The sequence below is a fragment of the Scyliorhinus torazame genome, chromosome 13 (genome assembly GCF_047496885.1).
Source record: "Scyliorhinus torazame isolate Kashiwa2021f chromosome 13, sScyTor2.1, whole genome shotgun sequence".
Classification (NCBI taxonomy): domain Eukaryota; kingdom Metazoa; phylum Chordata; class Chondrichthyes; order Carcharhiniformes; family Scyliorhinidae; genus Scyliorhinus; species Scyliorhinus torazame.
The window spans coordinates 183,650,050-183,676,397 of NC_092719.1; the positions used below are offsets into that span (position 1 = coordinate 183,650,050).

Genomic DNA, 26,348 nt, shown 5'->3' on the forward strand with positions numbered 1-26,348 from the left:
CATTGAGTTTTTTAAGGCTGAGGTAGATGGATTCTTGCTAGGCTAGGGAATCAAAAGTTATTGGGTAGATGGGAATGTGGAATTAGAAACCCAACAATCAACCATGATCTGATTGAATGGCGGAGCAGACTCAAAAAGTCTACTTCTGCCCCTATTTCATATGTTCATATTTTTTAGTTCGGTGAGAAATAGCTACTCCTGAATTCTGAGACTGACCCAATTCTAGTTTCCCACTCCTGGAAAACATCCACCAAGCAACTACCCTGTCTAAAAGCCTTTAAGAATTTGTGTATTTTGTATCGAAAAAGGAATACCAGGAGCAAATTTGTTTTATTGCAAGTAATAGTACTGCAATACAGCTTCTTTTAAACACAGGTGTCTGGCAAGTTGAGTTCTTACCGAATGTTCTTTTAAAAATAATTTTAAAGTATGTTAGGTTGTAGCGAGCCAACATAAATTTAGAAACATTAGCTTGTCTTTACGTTTCTGCTGGATCTCTCAGACCCTCTTCCTCATCTGATATTTGTATGGACTTCGACTGAACTCAATCAAATAGGACGCAGGTAGAAAATTTACCAATTCATGAGATTAGATATGGATCAGGGGAGGGGGAACTATTGATACTTGAATTCTACATAGACATTAGTAAAGCATTTGATAACGTCCCTCATGGCAGGCTGAGGCAAACGATTAAATCACATGGGGTCAGGGGTGAACTAGCTGGATGGATTCAGAACTGGCTTGGCCATAGAAGACGAGGATAGCAGTGGAAGGGTGTTTTTCTCAATGGAGGTCTGTAACTAGTGGTGTTCTGCAGGGATCAGTACTGGACCACTGCTCTTTGTAATGACTTGGAAGGAAACGTAGCGGGTCTGATTAGCAACTTTGCGAATGATACTAAGATTGCAGGAGTTGCAGACAGTGATGAATATTGTCAGAGAATACAACAGGAAATAGATAGGTTTTAAAATTGGGCCGAGAAATGGCAGATGGAATTTAACCAGGACAAATGCAAGGTGATGCATTTTGGTAGATCCAATTCAGGTGGGAGCTATAAAATAAATGGCAGAACCATCAGGAGCATAGAGACACCGAGATCTGGGTGTGCAGGTCCACAGGTCCTTAAAAGTGGCAGCACAGGTGGAAATGGTGGTAAAGAAAGCATTTGGCATGCTTGCCTTCATAGGATGGGGTATCGAATATAAAAGCTCGAAAATTATGTTGCAGTTATATAGAACGTTGGTTCAGCCACATTTGGGAATACTGTGTCCAATTCTAGTCACCACAGTACCAGAAGAACGTGGAGGCTTTGGAGAGAGTACAGAAAAGGTTTACCAGGATGTTGCCTGGTATGGAGGGTATTGGGTATAAGGAGAGATTGAATAAACTGTGATTGTTCTCCCTAGAGAGACGGAAGCTAAGGGGCGACCTAATAGACCGTATAAAATTATTAGGAGTATAGATAGGGTGAACAGTTGGAGGCTTTTTCCCAGAGCAGAAATGACAATTACAAGGGGGCACAAGTTCAAGGTGAGGGAGGGTGGGGGGAGGTTCAGTGGAGATGTGGGGTGCAAGTTTTTTTACACAGAGGATGGTGGTGACCTGGAATGCATTGCCAAGTGAGGTGGTTGAGGCAGATACATTAACGACCTTTAACACTTATCTGGATAGGCACATGAACAGACGGGGTATAGAAGGATACAGGCGGTTGGTCTAGATAGGACACTGGATTGGCACAGGCTTGGAGGGCTGAAGAAGGGTCTGTTCCTGTGCTGTATTCTTTATTATTCTTGTTCACATTTTCAAAAACAACAATAAATTATATTAAATCCAAGAAAATTCACTGGACTAAACTTTTTCAGAAATTGTCACTTCCTCAAAGCTTCCTATTAGCTTTGTGAAACAGGGGCAGCATGGTGGCACAGTGCGTTAGCCCTGATGGCTCACAGCACCGAAGTCCCAGGTTCGATCCCCGCTTTGGGTCACTGTCCATGTGGAGTTTGCACATTCTCCCCGTGCTTGCGTGGGTTTCGCCCCCACAACCCAAAGATGTGCAGGGTAGGTGGATTGGCCACGCTAAATTGCCCCTTAATTGGAAAAAATGAATTGGATACTCTAAATTTATTTTTTAAAAAGATTTGTGAAACAAATTTTTATTGATTTAAGAGCATGGATCTGAGGATGAGACTTCAGTTACTTAGATTGACGAAGTTGGGGCAGTTCCCTGTAAAGAAGGGAAGGTTGAGAGGAGAATAAGCAAAATACTGCAGATGCTGGAGTCTGAAACAAGAACAGAGGATGCTGGAAAAACTCAGCAGGTCTGGCAGCATCTGTTAGGAGAGAAAGAGTTACGTTTTCAAGTCCTTTGACACTTTGTCAGGACTCGAGGGAGATTGTGATTGAACTGTAAGAGATTACAACAAACAGTAGCAATTACAAGAACAAAAGTTAGTTGATGTGGTTGGGGGTTTGCATTGAGATTTTTTTGAAAAGGTGTTTGAGGTGGAGGAGAAAGGTCACAATCTAAAGTTGCTGAACATTGAGAGGAGATTTGATTTGATTGAGATGTTGGGGGTCTGGACAGAGTAGGTGGAGAGAAACTGTTCCCATCGGCAGAAGGATCAAGAAGTCGACAATATCGATTATAAAAATAAAAAAAAATCAGGCGACTTGAGAATCAGTCTTGCACGGTGAGTGGCAGTGATCTAGAATTTACCACCTGAGTGAGGTGGTGCCAGAAAAACTGTGTTTTAGCTGAGTTGTACTTGCAGCGAGCTGGTGCAAACATGGCGGGCCTGTATCATATGATCTTGGTACTTTACATTCCCAGTCTTGGGCAGCACGGTAGCACAAGTGATTAGCATTGTGGCTTCACAGCGCCAGGGTCCCAGTTCGATTCCTTGCTGGGTCACTGTCTGTGCGGAGTCAGCACCTTCTCCCCATGTCTGCGTGGGTTTCCTCCGGGTGCTCCGGTTTCCTCCCACAGTCCAAAGACGTGCAGGTTAGGTGGATTGGCCGTAATAAATTGCCCTTGGTGGCCAAAAAAAAAAGGTAAGATGGGGTTATTGGGTTACAGGGATAGGGTGGAAGTAAGGGCTTAAGTGGGTCGGTGCAGACTCGATGGGCCGAATAGCCTCCTTTTGCTCTGTATGTTCTATTCGTATGAGGTCTTTTGGGGAAATGTCCCCAGTTCTTTGCTTCTTTTTTTTTTGATACAAACAAAAAGTTACAGGATCTTCACAAGAAAATTTAAATGTTGCAGATTCTGATAATTAGCACATTGAAAGAAAATGTATACACTTCATCAGGCCAGTATCCCAAACTTTCATATTTAAACATCACTCAAATGTTCTAGTTGTGAATTATTGTCTTTGAGCACAGTTAATCTGTATATCTTCTAGGGTTATTTATTTTAATTAAGTCTCTTGTAGGCTTAGATCAGTAATGGATGTCAGTGTGGATGTGAACTAATTGCGCACTCTCAATTCATGGGGGAGGACATTTTCATAAGAATTGTTTGTAGTAAAATGATCTATAGTTGCTTACTGACAATTTAATGAGATTGCTATTGTAAATGGCAATGCCTGAAGCCCATAGCTGATTTACAAAGAATATTTAATTCAGCACTTTCAATTTTACTGCAGTCACCAGCATTCTGGTTTGTATTTTGTACCAAAATGTTACTGTGGTTCACAAAGGACATTTCAGAAGATAAAATGCCCACTTTGCTGTTCAAGGCCACACTAAAGAAAGAGTGCCAGCACCTTCGAAGTTCACATCTGAGATCTTGAGAGAATGAGGTACCAGTGTTAAGGGACATGGGATAATTGGATAGCAATAAGGCTGTCAAAAGCAGCGGAAAGGAACAGTTTAGCTCAAAGAGAAAATGCTGCAAAATCTCAGCAGGTGTGGCATCATCTGTAGGGAGACAAAAAGAGCTAACGTTTCGAGTCCAGGTGACCCTTTGTCAAAGCTAAAGACAGAGAAAGTGGGACATATTTATACTGTGGAGTGAGAATGAAAGATGAGGCATAGCCATGGAAACCCAGGGAAACAGGGTACTAATAGCCACAGAAACCAAGGGGAAAGAGTGCAAATGGCAGTCCCCAGAGAGAACAAAAGGTGTGAAAGGACAAACTGCAGAGAAACTAACACCAGAGGGTTAGCTGGGGGAAGAGGGAATTGGGTGGGTCTGAATTATGCCAGGAGCTGAATTTTTATTTTTAGTGTTGGCTAGTATTGGGCTGAGTGAAGTTGGAGGAGTAAGAATTATCAAGGTATATGGGGTTCATGGTACTAAGGTGGACCGAGAAAGCTTGTATGTAGATTCGGAAGACAAGGACATTGGTTCTTAATTATTAAGTTGCCTCTGGCTTCTTGACAGAAGGGGATGTTGCAGACATGATTGAGAGGAGTGCAAAATATTGGATTGGCACAACTATAGTGAGAGAAGAAATATTACAGTAAATAAATGGCCTGGCCCAGATACAATGTATCCCAGACAGTTAAAGCAAGGGAGGAAATTAAGAAGGCTCAGTCATTTCCCAATCCTCGGGATACAAGCATGGTGCTGGAGGATTGGGGAGCTGCTAACCTTGTACCATTCAATATGAGCGCAAGGGATCGATCGAGTAATTAAAGAATGGTAGTGGGCACATGATTGAAAAAATTCTGTGGGACAGTGTAAATTGTGCGAGCGGCATGGTAGCACAGTGGTTAGCACTGCAGCCTCACAGTACCAGGGATGGGGATTTGATTCCGGCCTCTGGCGTCTGTTTGTGTGGAGTTTGCACATTTTCCCCGTTTCTGCATGGGTTTCCTCTGGGTTCTCTGGTTTCCTCCCTCAGTCCAAAGATGTACATGTTAGGTGGATTGGCCATGCTAATTTGCCCCATGGTGTCCAAAAGGTTAGATGGGGTTACAGGGATAAGGTGGGTTTTCGGAGGGTCGGTGCAGACTTGATCGGACGAATCATCTCCTTCTGCACTGTAGGATTCTATGAAATTGTTCACGGTGTATAAGTTGATCTTTTAAAACTCTGGAAAAACTTCCAAAGGCAGGGGCCATTGGAATGCAAGTGATTGGCATTTTGAAATGCGAGAAAAGTTTGACTCTGCAATATATGGTGTGCTCTTTATGGGCATGACTTAAACTTCCGTGCACTTTACTAATCCCCATGCATCTTATTGGCAGCAAGGCCCATATTACCTGCTTGATCCAATGCACTGATTTAAAGTGAGTAGAACCAAAGACATGTATTTGAGCTGTAAAAAATGAAGCAGCATTTAGCCCTAGACTTGTATTTATTAACTGAAGAATATGGGGTTGATGTTGAGACCTAAACATGCATTATGGCATCCAAAAACAGGGTCATCTATATGCCAAGTCAACTTGCACACGGCAGTCTTTGCTTGGAGATTCAGTTCTTGATGAAGCTGAATGCAAATGGGAAAAATGACCCAATCTCGTAACCTGGCAGTGGTGCAATGAATTGATGGCTCTTTGCTGCTGTGAGCCTACTCCTAATGTCAGTTTAATTATTCATCAAAGAAAAGCTTAATTATGATTTTTTTTTTTGTAGGTGGTCAACAAGACCAGAGGTTGCGAGTATTGAGCCCATAAACCCAGGTGATCGTCAATGTTCACAAAGAGCGGTTGTTGTGGCACATGCATCCCAACCAGCACGACTCACCAGCATTATTTTTGCTGAAGAAATAGGTATAGTTTTTCTATGCAACATGTTAATATTCTGAAAGGTATAATTGAAACAGTTCTATATTAGATAAAGTTGCCTTTTTGTTTTCAATTACTTGATTTATGTTAATTGATATATTTTGGCTATAGAAACTGAGACGGTTTGAAAACCCTTTTAATTTCTCGCTCAAAGTATTACAAATTAGATTTTTGGGGGGCAATTTTAAATGTCCTAATTTTTGTTTTCCCATTGCAATTCCTTCTTGGCAAATATGCTGGTAAGTGGCTGGTTTTCGAACAACGTCAGATCTCTGTGCAATGAGAAAGAAGCGTCTGTCTTGGAGCTGCCCAGGGTATTAATAAGACCATAAGACATAGAAACAGAATTAGGCCACTCGGCCCATCGAGTCTGCTCCGACTTTCAATCATGGCTGATAATTTTTCTCAACCCCATTCTCCTGCTTTCTCCCCATAACCCCTGGTCCCCTTATTAATCAAGAACCTATCTATCTCTGTCTTAAAGACAGTGATTTGGCCTCCACAGCCTTCTGCGGCAGAGTTCCACAGATTCACCGCCCTCTGGCTGAAGAAATTCCTCCTCATCTCTGTTTTAAAGGATCGTCCCTTTAGTCTGAGGTTGTGTCCTCTGCTTCTAGTTTTTCCTCCAAGTGGAAACATCTCTCCACGTCCACTCTATCCAGGCTTCACAGTATCCTGTAAGTTTCAATAAGATCCACCTTCATCCTTCTAAACTCCAACGGGTACAGACCCAGAGACCTCAACCATTCTTCATGCATTGTCACATCCGTGTGCTTTAACCTCTCGATGCTTTCTCTTGAAAGCACAGTTGACATTTTAAGATTTGTTAGACCTGTGTCAATGCCGCTTCACTCTGCTAATGTTTAGTTTGTAAATTGTCTCTTTGCACCTTTTTAATAACTTGAATATTTTTGATTCATTACTCTCCACAAATTGACATCATCCTACATGTGACTTTTCTGGCCCTATTGAGCTGCTTTCTCCGTTTTTCTTTCCTTGGTATGTGCGTGAGCTGATTCACCCTCGGTTCTTTACTGCTTCCACCAGTTGAGAAACTGGGGGAACATACAATTGGATCTGGACTTCCCAGATGAAAAATTATTGAATCGTGATGAGCACTTTTAAAAGCAGCTAAAGATTTGATCTATTGGGATTTGGACAAAATTGGCTGGACATAAATGTTAGCTGTTTCACGTAATAGCTATCTTAAGTTCACCTGTTTTTAAAATAGACTCAGTATTTTTTTTATAAGTGCTCGCTTCCAATTTGAAGATCTTGCACGGACAAAAGAGACTAGTTCTTTCTGGTGATATTTAGTGTTTGTGAAGTACTGATAAGCAATTTTTAAAAATCTACTTGCCCGTAATTCCTTGCATGTGTCTTAATTTCCAATTTTTTCTTCTTCAATAGCAATTGGCCGAGTGTTGAGGTGTGACGCAATAGTTGATGTCATCAATGAGATTGAAATTGTGTCCACAACTCGTGAACTTTATTTAGAAGATTCTCCACTAAAATTGAGAATTCGAGCTTTGGATGCAGAAGGTATATAATTAATCACTTACTAACTGGCACTGAAATTTTGTATGCATAGAAATTTTGGGTTCCTTGGCTATTTTAAATCTTGTCGGAATACTTGTTATGCAGCTATATTAGTAGGAGCTGAAGGGACCAAATTATTAAATGCTTCCTGTTGATTTTCACTGGTGAGCTTTCAAACAAGTGGGAAATTGCACTTATTTAAATAAAGATAGAAAACATAACCAGTGCAATGGAAGGAGAAAATGGCACTTTGAAAATTAGTGGGCGCGATCCTCCGGCCATGCTGCACCGGAAAAGCAGCTCACCGCGGCACAGCGTGTCTGGTGAAAACCGGGAGACCCCGCTCCCAGGAGCTACCCAGTTTGCAATGCCTTGCAAGGGGAATCCTGCCTACAATGGGTGAGATCCCTTTTTAGCAAATCTGCATACTAAAGCGAGGCAGTAAGCCTTCCTCTAATGTGCAGATTCCGAAGGTATCTGAGGATTTGGGATTCATCCCCAGCTGCATGATGATGCCGTGGCACTGCTGATGCCACCTGGGCACCCTGGCAGTGTCAACCTGGCACACTGGTGATGCCACCTCAGTGCCAGCCTGGCACTGCCAAGGTGCTGAGGTGGCACTGCCAGCTGGCCGGCACTTGCAGATTGGCACTGCCAAGGTGGCAAGCTGGCATTTTTTACACGTGCGTGATCGGGCTGGGGTTTCCCCATGTGGGTGTTGGGTGGGGGGGGTGGTGGTGGTGGACAACGACATGCTCGACAACATAATCCGTGTTGCTCGGGTGAAGTAAGCCTGAGGTCCTTCTGTTCCTTATATAGTTGATCTATTTGGATATTGAAAGTTTTTTGTTAAAATTTGCTACCTTTTAGAAACGCATGGTTTTAATAGTTTTTCTCTGCATGATTTGACCAAAATTATGCAAAGTTTGCAAATCAGACAGCCATACACTGCAAAGACAGCCTTTCCTCTTGATCACTGCCCTTTGTGTGTAGTCTTTTAATGTATCATGTGTTCAATCTTGTTTCGCTGACCTTGGAGATACTCCACAAGCCATTTCCTGTTATTGCTATGGGCTTTCCTCCTCCTCCTTTTCTTTGCTGATCTCGTCATTTAAATTCATTATAGTAGCTGTCGTCTTCAGCTCTGGTTGAGGTAGGCTCACTCTGAACAGACCAGTAAGGAACCTATTTGGCATATTGCCACACAAGGGTGTGAATTCACCTGTTGAACCATAAGAATACTTTCTGGGAAATCTTTGCTAGGCGGGTCACTTTGTGCGATGGAAAACTGTGCCCAAGGCAAGGCAGAGCTTGATGTCTGAGAGAAAAAGCAACAAGAAGGAATCGGGGGCAGCAGTAAGTATTAAATCCTGGAAAGAAGGTTGCATTCATAAATTGGCAGGAAGGAGGAATATTTAAAGAATGTTTCTGAAAGGTTCTTGAACAATTGAAATCCTGCTATATAATATTGGTAACAACAACTTCAATCCATTGTTGCTGATACTGTGCATTGTAATTTCAGTCTGTGTAATTTGAGAACTCAGTTTAATGAAGCTGTTTGGCCAGGGGACCCTTCTGTGCTCATAAAAGCAAAATATTCTGGATGCTGGAGATTTGAAATTTAATAAAAAGTGCCGGAAAAACTCAGCAGGTCTGTTTCAGGAGTCTTTTTAGACTCGAAACATTTACCTTTTTCTCTCTAGCTATGCTAATTTTTGTATCTCTGCATTGTAAAATCATTGCAGATGTCATGATTGCAATTTGCATTTCCAATCAAAACACAAGTTCATGAGATTGAAGCACTTGTTATATAAGTACTTTGATAACTGATATCTGGAAGAGTCCTGCAAATGGAGATGTCCATTTTCAAAGAGATGCAATTTAAGCTGTGGTGCAGTCATGGACTATCTAAGAGCATTGTACAGTTAGAAAATTAGATCAGCTCATTGAATATTCAGGATTTGAAAGACAGAAATATCATTTATTTGACAGACACAATATCCTGTATTGCAAACTCAGTTTATAGAAATGCTACCCAGAATTCTGCATATTGCCCTGCTCTTCAGCGAACACTGCTTCGTCACTAGACAACATGTTGCAGTGGTATTTTGACGCGATGTATTATACCATTTGGGGGGAAAAAAGTTGAATTCTTTTGCACTGATTTTCATTTGCCTTTCGAGCACCTGTCAATGGTTTGCTTTTTCAAGTGTCATGCAATGGTTACTGGTCACCATCACCTGTCAGCTTTTTACAGCTACTGTTGCAAATTAATTTGTGCTGAAAACACTAAAATGCTCTCTCTTTCACAGGCAACACATTCAGCACATTGGCGGGATTAGTATTTGAATGGAATATAGTGAAAGATGCGGAAGCTGCTGGATATTCAGACTCTCACAATGCATTGCGGTAGGTAGACTGGATGTATCAGGCGCTATTGTTAGAATTCTTTTGTCGCTACTTCATCAGTGGTACCATTACAGAAGAGCAAATAGAACAAGCCTATATTTTAATGTATCTGTAACTAGTGGAACAAAATAGAAAACCTTCCTTTTGAGCACCCAATCTGCGTCCAATAGCTTCACATTTTATACAAGTTATATATTAGAGAGCATGTTACATGGACTTGTAATTTTTTTTAACGAGCTCTGAAGAGGTTGTGTGGTGTTTTAATCAACGTTCAAGAAAAATTATACTTGCATTAATCAACTTGGAGCATCTGAAAGGATAACTCGAGTAGGAGATTTTTCACCTTGTGTGTTTCATGAAAGTGTTGTCTGACCTATTTAGCTTTTTTTTCCCCCAAACATGTCTGTTGTAAAGAAATTAACAATAAGTAAGAAATGTTTTGACCAAAATTGTCCTGTGTAGTGTGTTTAAGTTTCTTGATCCAAAAGTATCAAGGGGCCTTGTCATATAGCCTCTAAATTATGTGATGTAGAACTGTGCTCTCACTATCAGATTGTTACACCTGGTGTTTTCCATTTGATTTGACAAGCCTTGTCTCATGCAAATTCATTCAGTGAGCTCAAGGATGGGTGAAATGACTAAGATTGCAGCTCCTTGCCGAGATTATCCAGGCTGAAATGAGGGAGATGGGTTTGCTTTTTAAGAAGCTAGTGCGTAGGAACCAGTTAGAACTCCGACTCTGAGCTATTTACCCTTGGCGGATTACAACGGAAACATTGCAAAGTGTTCATATTGCTATCATCCATGAGTGCATTTCACATATGCTCTGACAAAATTGCTTACGGAATAATTCCACCCTTCAGGCAACCACTATTACCTCCTCAACCTCTTATCAGCATACACGAGTGGCTCATGCTGTTTAAAGGACAATTTGATGCACCGAGCACTTTCATAGCCAATGCTGCACTTCCATCTGATACTGCAGTTATCATCAGGGCAGGTGCTTGATAGATGTTAAGTGCCAACCTCCACTTCCATGCCGATGAATGTGCTATCTTGAGTCCCTTATTTCTGCTCTTCACGTATAAAGCATGGTCCCCTTTTAAATCAAGGTACCCAACCTAGGGCAATAACTGCTGGTCCCCAGTTTCAAATAGGTAAGCTTGTAGGTTGTATGCAAAGTAGGATTTTCTCGTACATCTTTTTAAAATTAAAAATATTTTTGATTCGCATTCCTGAATATGTGTGAATGAGATACTAGCGAGCAGAAAGTCCTTGGAATCAATGAAATTTCAATATGAGGAAGAGCGGAAGCCCTTAGAGCTGTCAGGTTGCTGTCAGCCATAATTTCTGGATGCTGATTTTTTTTCTCCCTCCCTTGATTGAATCCTTCCTGAAATTTGCCCTGCCCCGCACATTTTTTTAATATGCACTTTGTAGAACAGCACTTGATTTTGGTTCTGAGGAAAGTGCATGACAGTTACTATTGTGAATGAGGTCTAACTATTAAGTAGAGCTTAGTAGGTTTAATGTTTATTCTAATTTGAACCTGTTTTTAAGAAGTATTTATTTATTCTGTTGGTATAAACTATTAAGAATGGTATAAGAGTGCATTATATTATGTTCCACTGACTTCTTGGAGAGGAGTAAACAGTAATTTCCTTTACATAATTTGGTTTTAATATTTGTAAGTTCACATAGCATTTTATACATAATGTAAGTATTTGCTTTTATTGTTATACAGTATGCCATGGTGATGTTTTCATGTTTAGTAACACTTCAAACAGTATTTTAAAATGTTTTGGTTCCTGAAAGTGATTCGTTTTCTTAAACATCTGATGACACAATTCCTCATCGATACATTCTTTTCCTCCCTTTTCCCTAATGCACTAAATACAGTGAAGCATCAAATCATTAATGGGATAGCAGATTGGGTGTCTGGAACTGAGCATTCAGTTTATTATCTTGCATCGTAAATAGTACCGAGGTGATGGGAGGCAGCTATTATAAGCTAAATATTTTGTACAAATAAGTCAGCTGATGTAAAAATTTCTGGATAATTTGTCTGCCTTTATTTCTCTGCAATAAAGAACCAACGTCTTGTGTAAATAACATGAACTTTTGTTGCAGGATACTTAAGTTTTCTGAATCTACCTACACTCCACCTATTTACATATCTGAAATGGAGAAACATGGCAAACAAGGGGATACAGTTTTGGTGTCCGGGATGAAAACTGGAAATTCAAAGTTGAAAGGAAAAATACAAGAAGCAATTTACAAGGTCATTTAATATTGATGAATTTATAAATTACTTTTCTTTCATTCTTTCAAGTTATGTGTTAGATGTTATAAACGAGCAGGCAATCTACTTCTAGAGCTTTCATTGCCATTATTGAACTTACCATTAGATACTATTCATTGTTGCAAATGGATTCTAAACCATCATTTTGTCCCTCAGGTGTTATTTTTAATAATGGCCCATATCTTCCTGACTCCCAAAGATACGTTGCGGAATTCCTCTCTGAAGTTCCCAGATAAGGGCTTAACCGTCAATTGTCCAGAAGGGCTAACTTTCCCCTGGATAATTGCACTGCGCTGGAGGCCATCCGACAAAGCAATTTAAATCGCTAATTTGGAATGGTTCTGCCAGTTTTAGCTCTCGGCTACTTTGAAAGAGTGAGAAGGGATGAAGCACTTCCAACTACAGAGTAACTATTTTCAAGACCCAGACCAAGCCTTGCATGAGCCCCCACGTACCCACCTTACCCAACCCGGCCTCACACCCCCAGCCTGCTGCCAAATTCCGAACCCCCACCTGCACATCCCCATTCACTTACCTTCAAAACTTCTCCCTTTCGATGGGACCTTTAAACTCTCCTGCTTTACAGCAGCTAGTCTCAGTCAATCCGAGTCGGGAAGGTTGGGCAAGACAGGTGCTTTAGAATTGAAGTACGGCTGAATCGCTACAGAGTAGCAATCCGCCCCTCATTTCCAATCTGAGGAAGTTATGGCCAATGTCTTAATCATCATACAGCTTTTCAGAGGGTATGTGAACCTTCAAAGCATCTGTTGAAGCTTTAAAGTTCACAATTTGCAGCAATAAATCAGTCAGTTTTATAGCTGCAAAGCAAAGTTAATACCAACTTGCCTATGCATGTTTTCCGGTTCCTTCCTATACCGAAGGTTTAACATTTCTATTCTCTTGTGATTGAGTGTGGAGGGGGAGAATTTTTTTTTAAAGAAAACATGTAATTCAGTGTATAGTCTTAAGATTAATTTGTGCAGTTCGGGTCATTTGTAATCACTCCCCAATTGTAAATCTGGTTCCGCAAGACTTAACCATCTGGCAAGAATGAACACTTTAAATGATGAATTCAAAAGGTTTATTAACCAAGAAGGTAGAAAGATAAAAAGGCAAGTATTCATCAGTAAGAGGAGAAAGCTTAATGTTAAACTTTTCAACTTCCTTGGTTGATCAGGCTGAAAAAATGAAGTGAATATCCGAAAATGTGGACATTCATAGAATTTGTAGTGCAAAAGAAGGCCATTCTGCCCATCGAGTCAGCACCGGCCCTTGGAAAGAGCACCGCACTTAAGCCCACACCTCCATCCCATCCCAGCAACCCCACCCAACCCTTTTGGACACGGGCAATTTAGCATGGCTAATCCAACTAACCTGCACATCTTTGGACTGTGGGAGGAAACTGGAGCACCAGAAGGAAACCCACATAGACACTGGGAGAATGTGTGCAGACTTCACACAGACAGTGGCCCAAGCCAGGAATCGAACCTGGGACCCTGAAGCTGTGAAGCGACAGTGTTAACCACTGTACTACTGTGCCGCCCCGTGTTAACAGACATGGCTTCTCAAGACCTTTTATTTTATACCTTAAAGATGTTTGAAGCCCATCTTAGCCAGGTTGTTGAAAATAGCCAATTGGTTGATAATCTGTGAATAACGAAACACTGACTTTTCTTTTTTTTTTAATTTTTCAAAATTTAAAACCGATTTGTAACATTTACAGAGAAAAAAGGCCATATACAAAAGCCTTAACATTGAAAACGAACAGTGGGAAATAATAAACATATTAGTAAGGCACTTCCCCTATCAGCTCTGTTTGCCCATGCCCCACGTGTTCAACTAAGCTAAACTAATGTGGCTCTAAACCCCCTTCCCCCCCCACCTCCCGGGTACTGCTGCTGTCGGTTTCCTATGCTGTTCCCTGCAAGCGACTTTCTCCCCCAGGGGATCCCTGATCACCCCCCACCCTTGCCCTCAAGTCTTCTCTGCTCTCCTTCCCGGCTGCCCCCCCCCCCCCCTGCCCCCCGAGGCTTGACCTGCCAGAGGTCCCGCCCTGCGCTTGGCCCTAGCCCGCCTCTTCTCCTACTCTCCCTGGTGCCCCCTGACCTACGCTAGCTACGCTGACCCCTGCCCTTGGCGCCTGACTGTCTCCCGCCCAAATGCTCGGGCCCTCCCCCCACACACTAAGGACCCATTAACCTGATTGTATCTCCCCGTGCCCTTTCAAGTCCCTTAACCAGCCCCGAGCCCATCCCCCCCCCCCCCCCCCCCCCCATCAGAGGCCCCAATCTCCCGCCAAAAGATACCAAGTGCAGCCCCCCCCCCCCTCGTTGCAATCTCCCCAAATCACCCTAAGCAGTGCGCCCTCCAGTCCCCGCTCTCTGTCCAGACTGAAAACAATCTTAGATAAAACATTACAGTACAGGATACTTTAACAGACCGCCGCCACACAAAAGCTCTGTGAGTCCTTTAGTTAGCTTCTTCTTTTAATAAAGGCCCAAACCTGTTCTGGTGTCTCAAAGTAGTGATGGAGTTCCTCAAATGTAACCCAAAGCTTCGCAGGATACAGCATTCCAAATCTCACCTGCTTTTTGAAGAGGGCTGCCTTTACCTTGATGAATCCTGCACGCCTCTTGGCCAGCTCCGTTCCCAAGTCCTGGTAGATGCGCACCTCGCAGTTCTCCCATCTGCTGCTCCTCTCCGCCTTGGCCCATCGCAGCACACGATCCCTGTCAGCAAGCCGGTGAAAGCGAACCACCAAGGCCCTCGGTCAGTCGCCCGTCCTGGGCTTCCTTGCGGGGGCTCTATGCGCCCCATCCACATCCAGGGGTCGAGGGAAGGCCTCCGGTCCCATCAGGGCCCCGAGCATACCCATCACGTATGCGCCAGCATCCGATCCCTCACAGCCCTCGGGGAGGCCCACGATCCTCAGGTTCGGCCTCCTGGCTCTATTCCTGAGCTCTTCAAGCTGCTCTTGCATCCTCTTCTGGCGGGAGTTCAGCTCCTCCACCTCGTGCTCCAGCTCTGTTACCGTGTCCGCCTGGGTGGAGAGCTTCACTTCGACCTCCCTTAGCGCCTTCTCTTGGACCGCCTGCGCCTTGACCATTCGATCCATCACCGCCCTCATCGGGTCCAACGTGTCCCTCAGTTCGGTGAAGCAGCTCCTAAAAAAACTCCATCTGCTGCTCTCTTGGCCAGTGAGCCTCCGCTCCCTGGTCCCTGCCGTCCGCCATGCTTCGCCGCCCGGTCTGGGGTCCCCGCTGCTCCTGCTTCGAACTTCGCCGCTCCACTCGACCACTTCTGGTCCAACTGTCCGTACCCCGGGGGCGGGGGGGGGGGAAACCTCTTCCTTTCGTCCCCTCCACCGATTCAGGTCGCCAGGTCCCAAAAAAATCCTGAGAAATATGTCCGTTTGCCCATCGCGGGCGAGAGCGATCCGACCTGCGACCTGCTTCCTCGAGGGCGCCACCGGAAGCTAACACTGGCTTTTCTTAGGCTATATCTCTTATCCTGAGTTAGTCAAAGCGTCAAACAATTATTGATTAACTTAACTGCCTGTTGATTTATAATTTAAATTTTTTTTTAAATAAACTTAGGGTACCCAATTCATTTTTTCCAATTAAGGAGCAATTTAGCATGGCCAATCCACCTAGCCTGCACATCTTTGGGTTGTGGGGGCGAAACCCACGCAAACACGGGGAGAATGTGCAAACTCCACACAGACAGGGACCCAGAGCTGGAATCGAACCTGGGACCTTGGCGCCGTGAGGCTGCTGTGCTAACCCATTGCGCCACTGTGCTGCCCTCTGTCGATTTATAATTGAGGCAACCTGAATAAAAGTCCCATTCATTCAGTTAATGCCATTAAAAAGTCTTGAACGCTATCTTATCTCCCCCATACTGCCTGGGTATATACCATTTTATAATTCTCCCGATTTAAGACCTTAAAGATATCAAATAAAATGTAAATTAAGTGTAATTCTGAAACATCAAACATTGTGTCACAGGTTATATTACCAGCCTGACGAATACATCTATTGGTTAATTGCTTATTGTTTTACAATTAAGGCTTTTTATTTGACTGATCTGCCTGATTTCCAATAATGCAGTAATTGGTTTAGCTTTTAAAAACGCTTCTTATCTCCGTGTTGGTATAAATGGCGTTTTAACTTGAGTAATCTGAAATTGGTTGGGTTACACAAAAACTATTGGTTTTCAAACTACCAGCTTTTGCTCATCTGAGATTTCTTTTTTAGGGTTTTGTCCCACAGGTTTTAAGGTGAAGGAAATGTTCCAATAAGTAGTGATAGAATTTCCTGTGGCAACTTGTTTTTTGTGGGTGCTGTTTACTCCCTTCTTCCAGTGTCACTATCCTGTACTGTAAGTGAAATGCTTTGCTAGCAAGACTGATTGGTAAATTGGAATGAAAACTGAATGAACAGAAAACAAACTTACAAGACAAATGGAAACAGTGGTTGGGGTGGTGAACATCATAGATATTCAAGCATCTGTATTGTGGAATCCATGGATTTGCATATGCAATGGCTTGGGTTCCGTTAGATCAAAGTCATGGAGGATAAGAACATCAATTATTTGTGTTCTAAATTCCGTTGAGAAGATCTCACACCTCTTTTCAGAAGGAACTTCTATGTTGCGTTGATAAACGTGTGCTGGATTAATTATCTTGGTTAGTCCTGAACTTTGTATGGCCTGTTTGATATTCATCAGAACAAGAGACCACTTTTGAATATTTAGTCATTATCAGTAACAAAGTGCAAATGCCCACACGACTGTAGTGCCTGCCTGGTGCCAAGCTTCAGGACATCTGATCAGAGTGGGGGTGGGTGGATCCAGTTGTCATAGTCCATTAAGGTACCAATGACATAGGTAGAACGAGAGGTCACAAATGAAGGGGAGAGGCGAGAGATTTCGAACTGAGATGCGGAGGAACTACTTCTTGCAGAGTGTGTTGAATTTGTGGAACTCGCTGCCCCATAGTGCGGTGGAATCTGTGTCATTAAATGGTTTCAAGATATATATTTCTAATTTTAAAAAATGAGTTGAATGGATATGTGGAACAGGTATGGAGGTAGATTTGAGACTAGTAAGAGATCAGCCATGATCTGATTGATTGGCGGAGCAGGATATTTCTGCTCCTAATTCCTATGTTAACTAGGAGTGAGATTCTGCAAAGAGCATATGGGGAACCAGGCACTAAATTTATAAAGCAGAACCTCTAATATTATCATCTCTGGATTATTGGAAGAGCCACCTGCAAATTGGCATATAGGGTACATAGAGAAATTAATATGTATCTCAAAGATGCTTCTATGTATCTATGTAAAGATTGGTGTGAGAGAAGTGGGTTCTGGTTTGTGGGGCACTGCCACCAGTGCTGGGTAAGGTGGGGCCTGTATCGTTGGGGCAGTCTACACTTGAACCATGCTGGGACCAGTGTAGTATCAAACTTAAAGTAAAAGTACATACTTGCACAAAGATGGGTTACAGATCAGAAGATTGAACAGATTTTAAAAAGCAAAAAAAATCAAAAGATTTATAAGAGAAAAATTAGAGTGAGAGAAAGCCAACTAGAAATATAGAGACATAGTAAGAGTTACGATAGATATTTAAAGAAAAGAGTTAAAAGTGAGCATTGGTCATACAACAAGTGAGTCGGGGAGTTAATTGAAAACAAGGAGAAGGCAGATTCTCCTACAATTATTGTCATGTGATTGGCTTAGTGAACTTAAAGACAGTGAGGGGTGAGCATATTGTGGTTGCTTTTCAGGTGTGGTATTTTAGTAAGTGGGGAGTGTGTTTGGACAATGGCTCTTTCAGAGGCTCAGAAGTTTTTGGGGGTGGAGACGGTCACACGCAGTACCTTACGGACAGAGACTAAAAGCAGACTATTAGATTTGGCATAAACATTGCAGTTAATTTTACCTGACAAAATGCAAAAAGATGAGGTCATTATGGCGGTGGTGAAGCATTGAAAGTTGCTTGAGATACAGTCTGACTCATTAGAAATGGCAAAGATCCAGTTGCAGATTAAGCAACTTGAACATGAAAAAGAATTAAAGCAGCTTGAATATGCAATGAGAGGAAAAGAAAAAGAGAGAGAAGAAAGAAACAAAAAGAATAGCCCCAGCAGAACAAAAAAAAAGAAAGGGAGATACAGATCAGAGAAAAAGATAAAGAGAGAGAGTTTGTACTTCAGAAAATGGCCATGGAACATGACAGTCAGTTAAAATTGGTAGACGTAAAGAGAAATGTACAGTTGGATGATAGTGAGAAAGCGTCATAGTCGAAGACGTGGTGGGTATCTATTTAAATATGTCCAAGCAATGCCAAGGTTTGACGAGAAGGAGGTAGAAGCCTTTTTCATTTCAGTTGAGAAGGTAGCTAAACAAATGAAATGGCCACAGGACATGTGGGTATTACTGATTCAAACAAAGCTTGTAGGTCGGGCTAGTGAAGTGTTTGCATCACTACCGAAGGAGGTATCTGGGACGTATGAGGAGGTGAAAAAATCCATCTGAGATGCATATGAATTAGTGCCTGAAGCTTACAAACAAAGGTTTAGAAATTTAAGGAAAGAATTTGGTCAAACATACATGGAGCTTGAAAGGCTCAAACAGAGTAATTTTGATAGGTGGATAAGGGCATTGAAAATAGACCAAACGTATGAAGCTCTGAGAAATTATACTTTTGGAGGAGTTTAAAAATTCAATTCCTGATGTAGTGAGAACTCATGTGGAAGAGCAGAGGGTTAAAACTGCGAGATTAGCAGCAGAAATGGCAGATGATTATGAATTAGTTCATAAAGCTTGGTTTCCGACAGTTTCAGCCTGTGAGGGATAGAAACTGGGGACATGAGAAATACTCAAGTGATAAAAATGAAGGTGATCTGATGGGAGATAATAAGCAGAGTGTACCTCAGATTAAAAAAGAACTCCAGGAGGGTGGAAGAGAAATGAAAAGTTTCAAATGTTTTCACTGTAATAAACTAGGCCATGTAAAGTCACAGTGTTGGTGGTTGAAGAAAAGCACTGGGAAGGCTGGTGTGGTAAAACAGGATAAGACAGTGGGGTTTGTTAAAGTGGTAAAGGAAAGCCCAAGTGAAGCGAAAGAAGTGCAAAAGATTATACAGGCTGATCGAGAGGTGATTGATAAGAAGGTGCCAGATCTCTTTAAAGAATTTACTTGTGTGGGTAAAGTTTACTCGTGTACCAGGAGGAGCAGGTAAAGAAGTTACAATTTTAAGAGACATGGGAGCTCGTCAATCTTTAATGGTAAGAGATGAGGAGTTATGTAGGTTGGGAAGAATGTTGCCAGAAAAGATGGTAATATGTGGAATTCAGGGTGAGAGGAGTAGTGTTCCATTATATAAGGTAAGGTTGGAAAGTCCAGTGAAGAGTGGTGAAGTGGTAGTAGGAGTAATAGAGAAACTATCTTGTCCAGGAATACAGTTTATCTTGGGTAATGATATAGCTGGATCGCAAGTAGGAGTGATGCCTACTGTGGTTGATAAGCCAGTGGAAAATCAGACAACTGAAGTGTTAAAGGACGAATATCCTGGGATTTTTCCGGATTATGTGCTAACAAGGTCGCAAAGTCACGGGTTAAGACAAGAGGAGAAATCAAAGAGTGAAGATGGAGTTGAAGTGCAATTATCAGAAACGATTTTTGATCAGATGGTTGAAAAAGAACAAGAACAGGTGGGGGATGAGGCGGATATTTTTAGTTCAGGAAAATTGGCGGAGTTACAACAAAAAGATGTAGAAATAAAACGGATGTATCAGAAATCGTACACAGAAGAGGAATCTGAGTGTATACCAGAGTGTTAGTACCGTAAAAGTAATGTCTTGATGAGAAAATGGAGACCTTTACATATGCAGGTGGATGAAAAGTGGGCAGAAGTTCATCAAGTAGTATTGCTGGTAGGGTATAGAAAGGAGGTGTTGCTAAAAACTCAAGCTAAAATCCAGAAACATTTTTATTGGCCTGGACTACATAAAAATGTAGTTACATTTTGTCAATCATGTCACACATGTCAAGTGATAGGGACACCTCAAGCAGTGATAAAACCAGCGCCCTTAATACCCATTCCAGCATTTGAGGAACCTTTTACAAGGGTCCTAATTGATTGCGTAGGACCGCTTCCGAGAACAAAAAGTGGGAATCAATAATGGATGTGTCTACTAGGTTTCCAGAGGCCATTCCAGTATGTAATATTACAGCTAAAAAGATTGTGGAGGAGTTACTTAAATTCTTTACCAGATATGGACTACCCACAGAAATACAATCGGATCAAGGATCAAATTTTATCTCAAGGTTATTCAAAGAAGTTGTAGATAGCTCAGAAATAAAACAATTTAAATCAACTACGTACCGTCCAGAATCGCAGGGAGCATTAGAAAGGTGGCATCAGACATTAAAGACAATGTTGAGGGCTTATTGTCCTCCCTTTGTCCTCTTTAGATGGTAGAGATCATGGTTTTGGAAGGTAGTGTTGAAGAAGTTTTTTTTTTTAAGTACCAAAAACAGATAAGATGGGATTTACAGTGGTCTGTTATTATGACCAGAAGGGATGCAGGAAATCTCAGTCCTACTTAGATTTATTTGAAATCCGGTGGATGGTATGTCATCCAGCGAATAAGGTTTAATGACCTAATTGATGTTCCATGCTTTATTTTTCCAATGTTGATTGTTAAAAGATGCAATAACTATTTCAAAAATTGATTCATCCTTCCTTTCTGCAGAAATCCTCTTGCAGGAGGCAAGGGAAATGCAATTAATCCATCTACCATGCTTAAAATGTTAGGGAACTGTTTGGGTATTTTATAGGGGGAGGTTCACATTTGGTGAAGCTATTTTGGTGGTACAGATGAAGTCTAGTTGGCAATTCTAGGGATAAACAACTTTTCTATGATTAGAGATAAAGTTATGCAAAATCAATGCCATATTTACAACTGATACTGGCAGTTCAAACTTCTGTGGAATTTTTACAAGCGTTCCATTGTGCCAGTGGGCTCAGCAGCAAACATAAATATATTAGAGGTTGACGATTTCCTAGATGCAGACAAATTGAGTGCTCGACCTACCTGTGCAGGTCAACAGTATGGTGTTTGCGGTGTTGAGATGTACAGATTTATTTGTTGCCCTTTGTTGGAGAAGATGCTAATCAGAAAGTGAGTTGCAGTTGTTATTTTTAATAATCTTTATTATTGTCAAAAGTATGCTTACATTAACACTACAAGGAAGCTACTGTAAAAATCCCCTAGACGCCACATTCCGGCGCCTGTTCGTGTACATTGAGCGAGAATTCAGAATGTCCAAATTACCTAACAGCACATCTTTCGGGACTTGTGGGAGGAAACCCGAGCACCCGGAGGAAATCCACGAAGGCATGGGGAGAACGTGCTGACTCCGCACAGGCAGTGGCCCAAGCCATTAATTGAACCTGGGTCCCTGGCGCTATCAAGCAGCAGTGCTTTTTCTTCTTTTTTTAAAATAAATTTTGAGTACCCAATTCATTTTTTCCAATTAAGGGGCAATTTTAGCGTGTTCAATCCACCTACCTTGCACATCTTTGGGTTGTGGAGGCGAAACCCATGCAAACATGGGGAGCATGTGCAAACTCCACACGGACAGTGACCCAGAGCTGGGATCGAACCTGAGACCTTGGCGCCGTGAGACTGCAGTGCTCAAGCAGCAGTGCTAACCACTGTGCTACCGTACCGCCAACTTTTTTAAATGAATGCAAGCTTTGAGGGTCAGTTACCTCATTTGGTGGAATAACTTATGAAAGTTGGAGATTTTTCTCATTGATAGTAGTTGCACCCTAAAGTTTCGCTGAAAACTTGGTACGGTATTTTTTCACAGCAGGAACTGTTTATACATTTTTTTAAAACAATTGTGTTACCTGCAAAAAGGTTGCATCCAATATTTAATCAGTATTATTGATTTTCTTTACCTTAAATTTTAAAACACACATTCTGTCATTTCTCGTTCACAAGAATGTGCCAGCTGCAGAGGTACGACTCCTTATCCTGGAAAATATTATGCTGAATCCAGCTTATGATATTTACTTGATGGTGGGCACCTCTATTCATTATCGGGTTCAAAAGATAAGACAAGGGAAGGTCACAGGTTTGTCTTTTTTTTTCTTGTATATTTATTGAAACCTGAGTAAAAAATGCTAAGAAATCTGCATGCAAGACATTCACAGCCTGTCACATTTTAGCCACAAGAACATAAAGTACTCTTCATTTGACCAGAAAAATGGCATACATGTCCCTTTTATAGCATTCAAGGTTTTTGTATTCTCTACTCCACCTGAACATCTGTTCCATGAAATCATTTCTTGTTTGAAGAAGGATCCCTTAGCATCACCACTAAATTTGTCTCTTAGCTTTCGAACTGTCTATTGCCCTTGTCCTACTCTTGAAATTTAAGCTTGAAATAGTATTCCAGACATGGCATTAATTTTTGCTCTAAATCTGGACACCTGAAGCACGCAAGATGCAATCAAGCATCTGAATAGTTCAATGAAAAGCCATAAAACTTAATGTCACACACAAGTAAGAGTGGAAAAATGTTGGCTTTCATCTTGAAAGGAGACATCTAAGAAGCAAATTTATGGAAGTATGCGATGGTGAATGATATAGGAAAAGTATCAGGAAAATTACTTCAAAAGTAAATTGCCTGACTAGGATATGGGTACACATTCAAATTAAGTAAAAGGCAAATTTAAGGCTGTAACCTGGATGTTAATTTCACACTGTGATCAATACATTGGAATTAAATTTGCTAAATCGCAGAGTTTCTGAATTCCAGTTCCTTGACATAAGCCAACCAGCAATGGTGGTCTTCCCAGTACCAATTCCTGGGACCCTGCGTTCAGCACTCTCTATTCAATCCACTCGCACTTTCCTCCCCCTCCCGAAGCAACAGAATTCCACAAACAACCAACTGCTGTTTCTCTCTTCTCGCCCATCCTCCTTTAGCTAGATTTGTTTCACTCATTCCCAAAATTTACATAAATACAACAAACCTAGAATTTCAGTGCTATCTTTTCCACACACAGCTTTATGGAAGCCTAACCCAGACCATTTGGTCGGTTTTCATGAGGTTCCCTTCATCACCATTGGTAAAGGTCTATTGAGGTTGGTCAGGAAAGATGTTTCTGCTCTAAATCCAAGTTGACTGCTATATTCAGATAACACTCCAGTTTAACTTTAATAATTTACTCAGATAAGTAATTTGATTGGAATTGTTATCATCCGTTTAGAAAATGCATCATACTCCATAGCAATATTGATAATATTTTCCTACTGATTATTAATATCTCTTTGATTAATCTGTAATAAATACTAGCTTTGATCATTTGTCAGAACCCTTTAACCTGTTCAGGACTCCCATCTCGTATATATCAAAAATAACCTCTGTCCCAACGTTGCGTTGTTTCTACCTATCACCACTTTCCTCCTCCTGACTAAAATTTCTAGGTTCCAGAGACTTCTTCCAGATCAAGATATTGCTCACAGCTCAATAAGCAGAAGGTAAAGGCATCCAACTGGACTTTTACAAACATATAGCAGGAGTTGGCCTTTCGACCCCTCGAGCCTCCTCCACCATTCAATTAGATAATGGCTGTTCTAATTTTATGCCATTTTCCCGCACTATCCCCATATTTCTTGATGCCGTTACCATCTAGAATCTGCTCTTTTTTGTTCTCCTGTCTATGCGGGAGAGAAATTTGCTTTACCCATTGCAAACCTAAATTTGCTGTCACCTGCATGAAAAATTCTGCTTCTTGCCTTTGAAGCAAAATTCCATTATGCTTCGTAATTTGTGCCAGACTTATTTGTGGAATGAAACTATTCCGGCCTCTCCTACTTTATGGTAGTCTTTTATGTTCACCAAGCAAGAAGTGGTTGAAGTGAATTCAAAGACTGTTGGAAATGCTTCTTCAGATGGTTATTTCAGCTAACTTCCATTGCATGTTTTGTTTGTAAGCTTTGCAATTTAAACCGTATCAACTAAAGTTGCTTTTTTTCTTTTTCAGGACTAATGATGCCTTCTGATCAGTATGAATTAGAGCTGCAAAATAGCATAGTAAGTCCAGGGGGAGATGCAAATCAACCAGTGGGCAAACTAAAGCAAGCCACATCAACAGTAACCGCACTGCAGCAAGGGCAAACAAACCTGGTGCTGATGCATAAAAGTATCCTTTGCCGTTTGATTAGCACCTTGCAGAAACTAAATGATAAATCATGTTCAGAAATAACATAATGCTAATGATCTCATACCTACTTCCAAGCTCTTACTGAATGCACCTGCATGGCATGGCTACATTTTGAAAAGAGTCAGCTATTTATCCAGCAATATTAGCATTGCTTTTCCAACCTTGGCATGTTTGCAGCTGACAAATCTTTGCTCCTTGCTTAATCTGCGTTAATGATATGCACAGGAAGCTATTTAAGTGTTCTGGATGCAGAATACTCCCATCCTCAATGGACAACAGGTCAAAGTTCATGCATTTTGTGCAGCTACCATATGGATTTGTGTAACAGTAGAATTTTCAATAATAGAATAGTAACTCTATTTAGAAATTGCAAAACACAGTTGATGTAAGATATTATAGCTGTTTGCAGCTTCAGTATAATAGCCTCAGTAAATATGAACAGAATTATGCATTATAGAGATTCTTATTTGGTGATGAATCAAGCAGAGTCCACCTATGTACTCTGTACTATGAAAGTTGGTTGTTTTTAGTTTATATAGCAAAACAAGTGTTAGTAATTATATTCTTACTGCTTAACTATTTCTTGAATGGCATTCTTGTTTTAAAAAAAAAAAAAGACCTGAGTTTTTAAGTGCTGTATGATAATTCCAGCTTTCTCTGACGTTGAGTCTGATCTTCAGCCAATTCCTGGTTCATCAGTTCTCCAGCTCCAACTTTAATGAACACCTTACATGTGTTTGCATTTATCAAAACCCCTTTTGGACTACTGAGTTTACAACAATCCTGAGTTTACAACAATCCTAACAGCCGACTCTTCAAACATTCTTTCTGACATCTAAATCAAACCTCTTCCCCACTCTTAACTAATCTTCTCTTGCTCTAACCTCTCATTTAACACCAAATCAGAATCTCTAATTGCTTAAAATGAAAAATATTAGCTCATAAATTCCTTCTTTCATTGAAATTCTGGTATCTGAAAAACAGGAGACCAGACACGAGATCATAATACTGCTCCAGTTGGTTCCACCCTATGGATTGGTAACGCCAAATTTGGGAGGGTATTTTTGTAAGGGCCACGAAGAATCCAGCACGAGTTTTAAGGATACAAAGTAATAACATTTATTTACTATAACATATATACATAAGAGTAGCAGTAACTTCCCTTGCTACATACTCCTTCCTTCTGGTTCCTGAACTGGCCAGCTTTATTTATACTAGGAGTTTACAAGTGGTTTCTCCGCCCCCCCCCCTCCTCATTGGGGAAGCTCATACTCCCACAGGATTGTGGGATAGTCATTAGTCCCCAGCCAATGGTAAGTAGGCAGGTTATAACAGGTATGAAGGGGGAAATGTGGGGAAGTAGATGCTTTTTCCTCTAAGCTTCCAGGTACAATATGAAGACATGTTTAAAATGGCTTTTAGTTTCCTCTGATGTCTGCCAGTTTTGCGACCTTGAGGCCCATCAGAAAGTACAGTAAGAAGTCTTACAACACCAGGTTAAAGTCCAACAGGTTTGTTTCAAATCACTAGCTTTCGGAGCACTGCTCCTTCTTCGGGTGAATCCGAGTGCTCCGAAAGCTAGTGGTTTGAAACAAATCTGTTGGACTTTAACCTGGTGTTGTAAGACATCTTACTGTGCTCACCCCAGTCCAACGCCGGTATCTCCGCATCATCAGAAAGTAGGTGTGGGCACACTGCTGGGGTGCATAAGCTCTCCACTGTAACCAAGTCAATTGCTATCCGATTCTGTTGTCTTTTATCCTTGGATGATGTATGACTGATGCACAAATCTTTGACCCATCCAGCCTCGGTTCTCTCAGAGCAGTGGGATGTTGGCTGCTTTGGAGAAGACTTTAACATCAAGAATTTGAGCACAATTCTCATATGGTGAACAATGCTAAATACTCGGACTTCTTGGACACCATTACTTTACTGAAACTAGCAGCAACTTCTGGAGTCCACACGTATGCATAGTGTGCAGATATTTTTTCTGCTTGAGACGAAGATCATTGCTTCACCACGGACCACAAAATCCAGACCACTATTGCGGCTGTTAAGGTCCAGGATTGTATCTACACCTATTTTTCTTTCCTTTATAAATTTAGAGTAGCCAAT

The 26,348-nt window shown here is 41.4% G+C and overlaps 1 protein-coding gene across 1 annotated transcript in view; it reads left to right on the top strand.

Moving 5' to 3' along the window:
- The window catches only part of nup210 (nucleoporin 210), a 154,711-nt gene that overhangs the window by 10,704 nt on the left and 117,659 nt on the right, over positions 1 to 26,348 (top strand). Inside the window, exons 2-7 of the mRNA XM_072472543.1 lie at positions 5,582 to 5,718; positions 7,144 to 7,275; positions 9,585 to 9,681; positions 11,812 to 11,962; positions 22,003 to 22,135; positions 24,054 to 24,212. Of these exons, the coding sequence (XP_072328644.1) occupies positions 5,582 to 5,718; positions 7,144 to 7,275; positions 9,585 to 9,681; positions 11,812 to 11,962; positions 22,003 to 22,135; positions 24,054 to 24,212 (809 nt within the window). The remainder of the gene's footprint in view (positions 1 to 5,581; positions 5,719 to 7,143; positions 7,276 to 9,584; positions 9,682 to 11,811; positions 11,963 to 22,002; positions 22,136 to 24,053; positions 24,213 to 26,348) is intronic.